The 12,229-nt window shown below is 39.7% G+C and overlaps 1 protein-coding gene across 7 annotated transcripts in view; it reads left to right on the top strand.

Annotated features, from left to right (window-relative positions):
* LOC132791443 (protein grainyhead) overlaps positions 1–12,229 on the top strand; it is a 50,025-nt gene that overhangs the window by 34,795 nt on the left and 3,001 nt on the right. For 5 of the 7 annotated variants that reach the window (XM_060800360.1, XM_060800357.1, XM_060800361.1 and 2 more), the window contains 6 exons: positions 2,530–2,641; positions 3,131–3,225; positions 6,435–6,491; positions 7,763–7,861; positions 10,914–11,302; positions 11,417–11,612. In XM_060800360.1, coding sequence (XP_060656343.1) covers positions 2,530–2,641; positions 3,131–3,225; positions 6,435–6,491; positions 7,763–7,861; positions 10,914–11,302; positions 11,417–11,612 — 948 coding nt within the window. The remainder of the gene's footprint in view (positions 1–2,529; positions 2,642–3,130; positions 3,226–6,434; positions 6,492–7,762; positions 7,862–10,913; positions 11,303–11,416; positions 11,613–12,229) is intronic. The other 2 variants (XM_060800358.1, XM_060800359.1) reach the window with 1 other exon arrangement.

Below are 12,229 nucleotides of genomic sequence, written 5' to 3'. Positions count from 1 at the left end.
ACCATGGGCTAAGTAAACAACAATTGAGTGTGTACCACTTCTCTTATAGCTCTTATTTCAGTCTAGGGCTCGCAATTTGCATATTTAGCAAAAAAAAAACTGGTGACAAATTCAAGAAAAAAAACGTGGAAAAAGATCTTGAAGATTTGCTTGATTTGACAGTTGAGTTTGCTGCGGTTCTCTTTGAGTAAATAATGCAATAGCTAAGAGATAGAATAGTAAAGATTGGAAAGATAAAATTTAAACTGAATTTATCTTGATGATCTATTTGCTTTTTCTCATGAAGTTTTTTTCTTTAAATTGAAGACGATTTTAAATCTGAACTGTAAACTAAATTTTCTGTTCTATTATGTTTAGGACATCAAATTATTATAGAGGTAGCTAATTTTATATTCTTCATTGATACTTCAATGTACCGTCTAGCTAAGCTATTGTTGAACACCCTAAGAAATTACAATGTACAATGAAGATCTATGATCTATAATCTATGATCTATTATCTATGATCTATGATCTATGATCTATGATCTATGATCTATGATCTATGATCTATGATCTATGATCTATGATCTATGATCTATGATCTATGATCTATGATCTATGATCTATGATCTATGATCTATGATCTATGATCTATGATTTCATTATAATGCAATTTTTTAAACTGATTGAAAAATTTCAACATATTTAAGTTTAATAACCAATAGAAAATTATTATGCTGCCCCTAAAGATCGTATTATTTTATATGAAAATTCTTTCTTAAGTGAAAACGACAATTTTGAAAATGAAAGTTACTTTGAGCAGCTCATAAATCTGAAACTCTAGCGTTTATCACTATCCTGGGAGCCCTTAATGCATTATGATCTCGTATTACCATAAAACGGCAATATATTTTTGCGCTTCGAGAAAAAAGTGTCAAAATTAATTTACGAGTTTATTTGTTTAACCCTCTAGCCCCTTTTTTGGTCGATCACGGCCCCCTGTGCTGAATGGGTTAACAAAACGTAAAGATGAAACTTAAGAATCTTAAAGTAAATTGAAGTAAAAATCAGGCAACGAGCATTTGCATTTGCATTTCACTGCATTACGATACGGTTTTCATTTCCATTTCCCAGCTAGTAACGGTGAAAAACTGACAAAAATGAAAAAAAAGAGCGAGAGTATAATTTACGAGCTGATTAGCCCATGAATATTTACGAGAACGCAAAGAGAAAATACCCCACAAAGCAGCTAGGAAAAAAGGCGCATAAAATACACAAAAATATTTATGCCAAGTAATCAGTTAGAGCGTTGCGAAAGACTTGAAGGAAAACAAAAAGGGAGGGAGATGAAATGAAAACAAAAGGGTTGCAATTTCATGAAGAAGAACTCCGGACAACACGGGATCGTCTTCGCTATCTCTTAAGGATCTCTGTATCTATCTCTGCGCTTCCTTTTTGCCTGTCGCCATAATTATTCAAAATGTTTCAGAATTTATGTATAAATAATGCACAGAAAATGCAAATGCGCTGGGAAACAGAGATCAGTCTCCTGATCTCTGGCAGGACAAATGTGCTAGATATTTTTCTGCTAAATCGAATTCGTCCTTTTGTCTGCTAGCGCCTAATCCTTTTGACTTTTGTAAGGGTGCGAGCAGTAAGCAGAAAGCAGAAAGCAGCCTGGCAGCAAATGTCACAACTCGTATACGTCAAGAGCGCTGCTGCAGCGTTGTAAGCGAGGGCGACTACGGGATACCCTAGCAAACAAAAGAAAAGTGAGAAGCACTGAATTTATTGCTGCACAAATTACATTCTATTATTTTGGGATACATCTTTTGTGACAAGAAAGAACTGTAATAATTTCTAAAGCAGCAAATTTATTACAAATCATTTTTTAATATTTTAGGGAACTTTTTCTTGACTAGAATCGATTTTAATAATAGCGAATATTTATTACAAATAATTTTTAAATATTGTAGGGAACTTTTTCTTGACGAGAATCGATTCTAATAGTGACGAAACTTGATATAAATGGGTCAACTTTTTTTCTGCTGTGAAATATAATAATTTCTAAAACCGCAAACTAATTTAAAATCATTTTTTAGTTTCTTTAGAAAACATTCTACAGATAAGAAATTGGAAAAATTTCAAAAATTTATATAAATATACAAATATTATTATTACTATACATTCTGAACTTCTTTACCTAATTTACCATCTTATACATTAACGAATAACTAATTTTAAAAATAATTTATTATCCATCTTAAGTTTTGTAAGGTTATTTTATAATCGATTAGAATGCAAATTTATAAGACTTAAGATTTATGCAGAATTTTGAATTTGAATTTGATTATAGATAAAAAATCAACTAATGGTGTTTATAAATATGTGGTAAAGTCAAAGGCATAGCTAATTTAGATAAAAGGCCAAATAGTTTGATTGCATTTTTGAGATAAGCTTAAACTTCACTTTGATTTGAGCTCACTCTGTTTACAGGGTATTGAGAAAACAAAGCTAATTAATATGTATTTTATATTTTCTTTCGCAGAGTGTGATCATGTTAATGTTTCGCGAGGAGAAGAGCCCCGAAGATGAGATAAAGGCCTGGCAATTCTGGCACAGTCGTCAGCATTCCGTGAAGCAAAGAATCTTGGATGCAGGTGCGTAAATCCAACGAACTCCAACAGCGAGTCTGTCTTTCTGTCTATATATGTATATGTGTGTGTGAACAGTGGCCATTGTATAAGATTTCTAGCCGTAAATTGTTGGTTTTTATTGAGTGAGGAGGCAGCGGATCAACTGCGCGGGTAACCAGAGACACCGAACCGAGTTATGACATTGATAAACGCGCAATGCGTTCGGGTTTGTTTGATTGCAGATAATCTGGCTAGTTTGTCTGTCTCTGTCTCTTTCGCTGTCTCTGTCTCTGTCTGTGTTGCAGCTGCCGCTGTTGCAGCATCCTGTTGCGTTTGCCTGCCCCATCAGCAGGCATAACTCATTAGGCACTTGTCACAGAAGTTTGCCTTAATTGTTAAATACAAACGAAACGCAACGACTTCAATGCGTTCCACTACGATCCACATGCGTTCCACTGCCGTTGATCACTTACTTATGCTTCTTCTTCTTCATCTTTTCATCTATGCTTGCAGACACAAAGAACTCGGTTGGTCTCGTTGGCTGCATTGAGGAAGTGTCGCACAATGCCATCGCTGTCTATTGGAATCCGCTCGAGAGCTCTGCCAAGGTAAGTTCTAAGTTATTACCCCCACCTCCACCTTCGCCTTCGCCTCCTCTTTCGCACTCGCACTCGCACTCAGTGTTGTGCCAAGTGTAGAGACGACGCCATTTTGTTTGTGTTGAGCGCCGCCTTAATTTAAAAAGAAATATACAGCGAACAGAGAAAAACACACAAAACAAACAAAACAACAACAAAAATAAAGTGAGACGGCAAATCGTTCTTTTCCCCCTCTCTACACTCTCCACTCCTCCTAATCCTCACCCATTTGTGTGTGCGCTTGTGTGTGTGCAAGAATTAATTTGTGATTTATTTTCAATTGCAAGTACAACGCAAATTATTCAACGCGCGTCGCGCAGCAGTCGCCTCTATTGCCATCTCTCTCTCTCTCTCGCACGCTTGACCACAACGCTAGCCGTCTCGCTTCGTTGTTGTTGTTGTAGTTGTGCTTTATTCAAAAGAATAATTTATGCATTTATTTATTTATGACACTTGGTTTTAATCACCTGCCTCGACAATTTTCTGTCTCTCCATCTGTCTATCTGTCTCTGTGTGTGTATGTGTGTGTGTGTGTTTTATGACGCTGTATTATTGCCACAGCCACAGCCACAGCCAAAAGCAACAACTACAACTATGGCTAATACAGCTACTAGTCGGAGTTTGAGTCTGAGCTCCCAGCGCGTTTAATTTAGCAATTATCAGCAATTTTAATCGCCTCAAATATTTGCAATTCTATCGAGCGTTGAAGCGGCTAGCGCCGTCAGATTACGTATACGCCCCGCTCACTCGCGCACTCGCTTGCTCGCTGTAACCACCACCGCAATCACCGCAGAGCGCCTTTTACAATATCGCCATGCAGATGCTTAGATTAAAGCTCCGCCCAAGAAAAACAACAACTACGAACGAAAACAATTGCAATTGCGACGGCAAAATATCAAATTTCAATAGGCAAAAAGGCTCGTAGTAAAGTGCAAGGCTATTAGATACCCTGGGAGTAGCTTAAATTTAATAATTCAGTCTTACATCAATATTTGATGTTAATAGAAAAGTCTTAAAACTCTTGAAAAGTATAAATAGCAATATCAGATTTTTGAGTAATAAATCTTATAAAATAATAAAATACTAAAAATACCAAAATAAAAATCTGAAATAGTACTTAAAAAGTTTTTAATCAACCTTAAGTTATGTAAAGTTCAGAAATAAAATGTTTTTTAAACAAAAAAAAAACATTTTTCTTAGAGAATCTTTTCAAACATTGTGTTAAATACCCTAAAATGAGTATTCACTTTTTACTGCTAACACATTCCTTAGTACGTTTAATCTCTTCAATTTAAAAATCAGTACTTAAGATGCCCCTTTTTACAGGGTAGTCAGTTATACCATAAACTTTTCGCTTGATGTTTTTTGTACCCCATAAAGTACATTATTTTACATGAATATTCCTAAGGACATCTCTTCTTTCATATTATCTTAAGCTTAAAGATCATCACCTAGCATGCCTCTTTGTGCCTGCAATTTACAGGGTATGTGCATTATTGCAATAGAAATGCAATTGCGTTGATTTTTACATTTATTACCATTTTCCGAATGCCATTTTATTGCACATGTTTATTTTTTTTGGTTTTGCTGCTTTTTGTCAAATGGCAAGTTCAGTGACTTGTGTCAAATTGGTAAGCAGTTATTAAATTGGCCAAGAGGCTGTCAGGTTGGCCAATTGGCTCGATGGCTAGCTGGCTAGCTGGCTGGCCATAAGCGCAATCTTGACTGCATTTTCGATACGCGCTTTTTATTTACAAATTGTTTACGCGCTGAGATTTTAATCCCAAAAACAAAATGCACAAAATACAAAATCGCCAGAGACATTGAGAGAGAGTCGCGACGTTGCACGTTGCACGTTGCACGCTGCAGACACTGCGGCCGCATAATGTCGATTTCGTTTTATGCCGTTAGGCAGCTAGCTCAGCATCCCCCTCTCCCCTTTCCACTCCTTCTCCTCTGTCTTGACTCTCGCACGCATCTGTTATTGCCTTTCCCAGCGGTGGCGGCGGCGGCAGCAAAAAAAAAACAGATATACACTTACATACAATATATATAAAACTTTCGTACGCACTGACACGCAGGTGCTGTCCCCCCCTCTGTCTCCCCTCTACACTCCCTTGCAGCTTGCAGTCAGCAGTCTGCAGTCTGCAGTCTGTGTCTCCTCTTATATGGTACGCGCCCGCTAATTATTCACATTAAATACTGCTCCACGTCCAGCAGCCAAAGCAGCAGCAAAAGAGTCACATCCACATACACGAAGTTGTTGCTGCGTTGACTGCGACGCTGACTGCGACGGCGACAGCGACTGCGACTGCACGTTGCACTTTTACCATTAAGATTGTTTCCTTTGGTATTTTTGCGTTGATGGATTTTCTACTCTTTTTTTGTGTTGTTTGTCTTTGGCTCGTCGCATCTGGCTTGGACATGCTTAAAATGCCTTTAAACACACACACATATATGAACTCGCACACACACACACACACACTGCGACTTGAAGTCTGTCGTTGAGCAACTGAATCCAAGTCGACAACAACAACAACAACGCAGCAAAGAAAAATATATATAAAACGCAGAGAGAGAAGCAGCAGCAGAAAAAAAAAATGAATTGGATGCCTTGCAAAAGTCAACTGGCCGCAGCAGCCCCTCCCCCCCTCCCTCTCTCTCCCCCCTCTGCTGCCCACTCAGTTATTGCCACAGTTCGGGCTGGTCCTCTGTGTATTGCCTTGTTATTGTCTCCAGCTTCCATTGGCATTGCCATTGCCATATCCAAACTGTATCCCCCCACCCCTCCCCTCTCCTCTCTCTTAAGTTGGGTGTGTGTGTGCGTGTGTTGGAATGTTTTAAACTGTCGTGGGCATAAAGAGGACATCGACTTAATAGAGAGAAAACAATTGGCTTCTAATAACAGTCCCAGTCCCAATCCAACTCCAACTTCAAGTCGCCATCGCATTCATGCGTCTGTCAATTTGCACTGTTTTTATATAGTTTTCTTATTTTTTTTATATCGTTGGTTTTTCTCTCCTGTTGCTCGCTTTAATTTCTTTTTTATTTCAATTCATGATTAAGCATTTGATTTTTCTTTAATTGTTTACATTTGTCGCAACTTTTATACAACAACTGTTTTTATGCATTTTTCTTTGCTTTGCTCTTTTTTTCTCCCCCCCTTCCCATTTTTACAGATCAACATTGCCGTACAGTGTCTCAGCACGGACTTTAGCAGTCAAAAAGGTGTCAAGGTGAGTGCAACTTTCATTTGGCTTTTAAAATCATCATAAATTATAAAGAAAATATGGTTTAGCTTTACTCTAGAAAGCGCAAAGCAGACAAATTTCACTAGTTTTTTAAATAATTAAAATTAAAGTTGGATAAAAAAAACATTATTCAGTTGCTAAAGCAATTAATATAATTTCTTAGCAAAAATTGACTTCAAGATCTAAACTTAGATTAGTTAAAATAACTATTCCAATAATAAAAGAGCTTTAAGTCTTAAATAGCTACAAAATTTGTAGTCCCTATTTGAATTATAACTTAATTTTGAACTTAAATAGCCATAAAATCTATAATTACTAGTTTATGTGATTAAAGTAAATTATTTTTTATTGTTTCCTAATTGTTTCGTATGTCAAAAGCATTCAATATTTAGCAAAATGTTAGTTCAGGCATCAGTTATACCGTTTTAATGATTAGTACGCTTTGTAGCTTCTTTTTTGCTTACAAATTGAAACGAAGATGCACAAGAAATAGACACAAAAGAAATGGCATAAAGCAAAGCAAATGCAAAGTGCAATAAATCTTGCTCAATTGCCAACTGAAGATGGCTAATAATTTGCCTATTAGAAGTTAAGTACAGTCAGCGGTTAAGCGCAGCCAACTTAACACGCCCCACAAATACCGCCAGTGTTGCCAGATCGCCGCAAGCCGCGCATCAGCTGCATCAGCATCGAGTTGAATCTGTTGCAATGCATTGCGCTACATAAACACCTGTGCCTACAAATTGCGGGGTCTGTGCAAAAGGAGGCGTTACCCCTAGGATCTAACCGTGTTACACACTTAATCACATAGTCATAATACCCGTATGGCAAGGCCAGCGTCATAAAAAGAGGAAGAAACAGATAGAGAAGAAGGGAGGGGGGAACAGCAAGAACAGCCAGCGGCGATTGTCATTTGTGAGTTTTGCTACAGTTCTCTGACTTTTTACGTAGGTAGAAAGATGGTTGCTTCGTTGTTTGTTTGCCTGCTTCGCTTGCTTGTTGTGGCAGGTTGTTGCTGTTGCTGTTGCACGCTGGGCTGTTGCAGCATCCTTTGTGTGTTGTAATGCGTACCATTAAGTTGATATTTCATTGACAGAAACACAGGCGACTGCAACGTCGACTGCGACTGCAAATTGTGACAGCTACAGTGAAGCCTGCCTCAAGTGGCAGGCGCAGTTAGTTAGTTAGTCTTACTTAAAGCTTGATTATGATTTTATTATAATATTTAACAACTCTTCCTTCCATTTCTTGTGCAGGGTCTGCCGCTGCACGTTCAGATCGATACGTTCGAGGATCCACGAGATGCGACGGTCTTCCATCGGGGCTACTGTCAGATAAAGGTCTTCTGCGATAAGGTAAGTGATTTCAATTTCACAATGTTGCAACATGGGGATCTCAGTAGCTAGAGACACACACACACACTTACATGGATAAGGGGAGGGAGCACACATAATTACGCAGCTGCCACGTGCAACAGGTTGAATGAGTTGAGCCAGCTAACTAAAAGACGCTCAAGACGTGACTTGCGGCAGCGTTGTGTCTCTGTTGTTGTTGTTATTGTTGTTGCCACTTGTCGCTGACTGCTTTTATCGAATTGGGGGCAACTGCCTGTTGCCTGATGCCTGTTGCTTGTTGCACGTCTGTCCCTACATCATGAGATGCTCAGGGCTCAGGTGGAAAGCGTAACGCGTACAAAAGTAAATGGACAAAGTCGGCTCCTCTTCAGCTCCCCCTTCGTTCTCCCCCTTTACCTGTCCTCCACTGGACACTGATTCCCGACATCATCCATCCATCCTTTCGCCTTGTGCCCATTGCCCTTGTTTTCAGCATCGTTTCGCCTTGGTCTCTTCCTCTTGTTTTATGCTTTATGCGAACTGTTTCGATGCCTGGAACCCTTCACTTTTTCTTCTCCAGCTCTTTCGATTTTTATTTTGTATTTCATTTTTTTTTTTTTTTTTTGTTTCGTTGCGTTTTTTGAGCTTGATGTGCTTTATTAATAAATCATTTCGTGGATTTCCAATTTAATTTTCTCATATCATTACACTTCTTCGCGAATGCAAGTTCCCTCACCCCGGCTTCCCTTCCACCCCGACTACATTTTTATTGTGCTCTCCCAGTACTTCGATACACGCAACACCCTACAGCTTCAGCTACAGCTTTACACACTTTACACACTCGGCCCTCCAGGCGGCCAGGACTACTACCAAACTGCTGTGTGCTGTAGCCCTGTGTGAGTACCGGGCGTGTATTTATCGGTAAATGTATCAATTAAATTTCGCGGTACCAGCTTATTTTATGGCTATATACCGCATATGGACTCCTCCCTCTTCTTTTATTTACCACACATTTCTCGGTCTTCTTTTGCTGATTTCTCTACATTTGCAATCGACTTGCAATTACCGCCTTTTGCCACCTTTTTTTTTTTTGTTTTGAGTTGTTTTTTATGAAGGGGAACCCTACATAAAAAGTTCACATTGCAAAACGTTTAAAAAGTGCTTCCAGAATTACATTTTATTGCAGTTCACGAAATTTACGATCATCTCGGGTAAATTTGGGATATTGCAAAATCGATAATATTAATAATGTAATAATTAGGACTTTAGCTTTTCACTTTGACAGACATTGAATTATAGAAGAAAGAGTTTCACTGTGAAAACATAAAAAATAGTTTCTTTGCAGCATTTTTTGCTTCTCAGCAATATTAATTCCCTGAGGCAAAAATTGTTATAGTTAAATATTATTATTGACAAATTCCATTTTGTGAAATTCCTTCGCTGAACACCAAAAAAAAACGTCTCAGTCTGTCAGAACGCTTTTGGGTGTTTCCTTTTCGTAACTGTAAACAGCATGGAGAAAGTTAATATCTATGGGAGCTACGCAGTTTGGAATTTATCGATACAAACACAGAAGAAGATGGAGACGACTGCAAAAAAAAATAAAAAAAAATACCAAATTGGCATATCGAAAATTGCGCTTAGTAATCGATGTGGCTATCGCAGCGCCAAATGTGCATGGCGAGTTCCCCTCCCTGCTCCCCGTCCAGTCTCTCACACACACATCTTAGTCAGCGGCTCGCTGAGCGAAAAGAAGAAGATGGAGAGACAGAGGATGCAGAAGCAAAAGAAGAAGAAGAAGCAGAAGCAAAGATAGAGTTGTGCAGGCGACGTCGACGTGCATTGACCGCGATTGGCGTCGATTCGCGTCGCTGTCTGCCGCAACTTTGGCGATATTTTTGCCAAGATAAAATAAAAGTATGTAATAAAATACAGTTATTTACATGCAGACAAACACACACACATACACGCAGCGTGCAGAGTGAGCGGGAGAGGCCCGATATGATGTACAGCAAATGCGCTCTAGGCAAAAAAATTTGTAGTTGTGATAAGCGAAGCGAGAGCAGCTTCATTCAGTGCAGTGCGCAGTGGTGTGAGGGAGAGAGCAGCGTAGAGTGGAGACTGCAGTGTGTGGAGAGTGGAGAGCTACATGAGAGATGTAGGCAGATAGGCACATCCTCAGCCTTGCATAACTCTAAGCATATAAAAAAATGACTAACAGAGCAGCAGCAGAATATGTAGAAGCAGTGCATGGAGAGGGGGGAGGGAAGCACAGGAGCGCAGCGCGGGTATATATAGCACTTCCTGCGCCTCAATTGCTGGATTTTTAATTACAAATGCAAAGTGCAGCAGCAGCAGCAACAGCAGAATCTGTTTACACGCAAACCAGCAATCAGCAGCTGTATGCAAGTGTGTGTTTGTGTGTGTGCCGCTCACTCAGTCACAGGCAATCAAGCGGCAAAGCAACAACAGCAACAACAAATGGGCAGCTGGTCAGGTGGGCAATTGAGCCGGAGCTTGCAACAACTGCAACTGCAATGGTTTGGGGCGCCGCCGCCGCCGCCGCCGTGTGTATTATTTATGATGTATGCATATTTATGCGGCATCTCCTAACTATTTTATAATAATATCTGCCGCTAGTCCCCCCTCTTGCCCCCTTTCCTCTCTCCCCATTTCCTCTCCTGCTTTTTGGGCGCTGACCCTAACGGTGCTAAAGCCTGGCAAATGCAACAAGTGGCTGCCGCGTTGGTGGCAAAGCAACAAAAACGTGTTTTCTCTCTGTATGTGTGTGTCTCTACACATTTTGCAGTCCAGTGTTGTCTGCCACAGGCTGTGGCAGGCTTATGCCACTTGAAGCACGATACACGAATTTAATTAATAAAACAAAAACCAAAAAAAAAAAACGAGAAACAAGCAAATGTGCAATAAGCAAAATGTGTGCATCCCCATGCATTTTGATTGATTGCTAATTACAGCTGGGCATTGCTTGCCACCTGGTTGCAAGCATTGCAAGCCTTGCGCAAAACTCCCGCTAATACTCAACTCTCTACATCTCTCTTTCTCTTTCTTGCAGGGTGCGGAACGCAAGACGCGCGATGAGGAGCGACGTGCCGCAAAGCGCAAGATGACAGCAACTGGACGCAAGAAGCTGGATGAGCTCTATCATCCGGTGACGGATCGCTCCGAGTTCTATGGCATGCAGGATCTGGCCAAGCCCCCGGTGCTCTTCTCGCCCGCCGAGGACATTGAGAAGGTAACAACAACAACAACAACAACTAGCGCTAGCATGCCACCAGTTGAAGAACAAACGTTACACTCAATTGCTTATGCTCCACAGAGCTTCTATGGCCACGAGACTGACTCGCCGGAACTGAAAGGCGCCTCACCGTTCTTGTTGCACGGCCAAAAGGTTGCCACGCCCACGCTCAAATTCCACAATCACTTTCCGCCCGACATGCAGACGTGAGTAAAAATCGTCATCCTTTCACTAGCCCCCAAAACGGACTAGTTACGTAATGAGAGCCTGACTAAAGCGACCTTTTCTTTTGCATTTCATCTTCCCCACGCATAATTTAGTGACAAGAAGGATCACATATTGGATCAGAGCATGTTAACCAGCACTCCCATGTCCGACTTTGGGCCACCGATGAAACGGGGACGAATGACGCCGCCAACCACGGAGCGTGTCATGCTCTATGTGCGGCAGGAGAACGAGGAGGTCTACACGCCCCTTCACGTGGTGCCGCCCACCACAATTGGCCTGCTCAATGCGGTAAGCAAAAAGAACAAAAAAACGAATGCTTGCAACTGTAATGTTGAATTAAGAGACCCAGCATGTGTTTCTTCCCCCCACTCTTCCTCTATCCCAAAGTAATATTCCCCAAAAAAAAAGAACTCACTCTAAAAATCTCTAATACTTGTAACGTCTGTAATTTTGTTCATTTTGGCCCAATTGGTTGTTAAATTCAAATATATATATCTATATAATATGAATTCATGAAAAATTCACGATCCAAAATGTTCAAAGCCTCAAGATGGGAGGTCTCTAAACAATCAAAACCAAACCAAAAAAAAAACAAGTTCTTAAGCATAATCCAAATAATAATAATTCATAATTCTTAAACCAACAACAACAACAACAACAAAAACCAAACTCCATATCAATCGTAATATTCATATTAAAACCAAATGGAAATTAAATTATAATACCAATCAATAATAAACAAGGCTGCAAAACTGATTACGTCAATGCTAAAACCGGTTTAGTTTTTTAATAATTCCACAAATTTCAATTAAATGAAGTAAAATCAATGCACTTTTTCATATTTTGTTAAAAGAAACAATTTTTAAAACAAAATGCTATTTTTAACCCAAAAGCAAACTGTTTGT

Source organism: Drosophila nasuta, chromosome 3, assembly GCF_023558535.2.
Source record: "Drosophila nasuta strain 15112-1781.00 chromosome 3, ASM2355853v1, whole genome shotgun sequence".
In the NCBI taxonomy this organism is placed as follows: domain Eukaryota; kingdom Metazoa; phylum Arthropoda; class Insecta; order Diptera; family Drosophilidae; genus Drosophila; species Drosophila nasuta.
The sequence above is the reverse complement of the archived record's forward strand: the minus strand, read 5'-3'. Positions and strand labels throughout refer to the sequence as shown.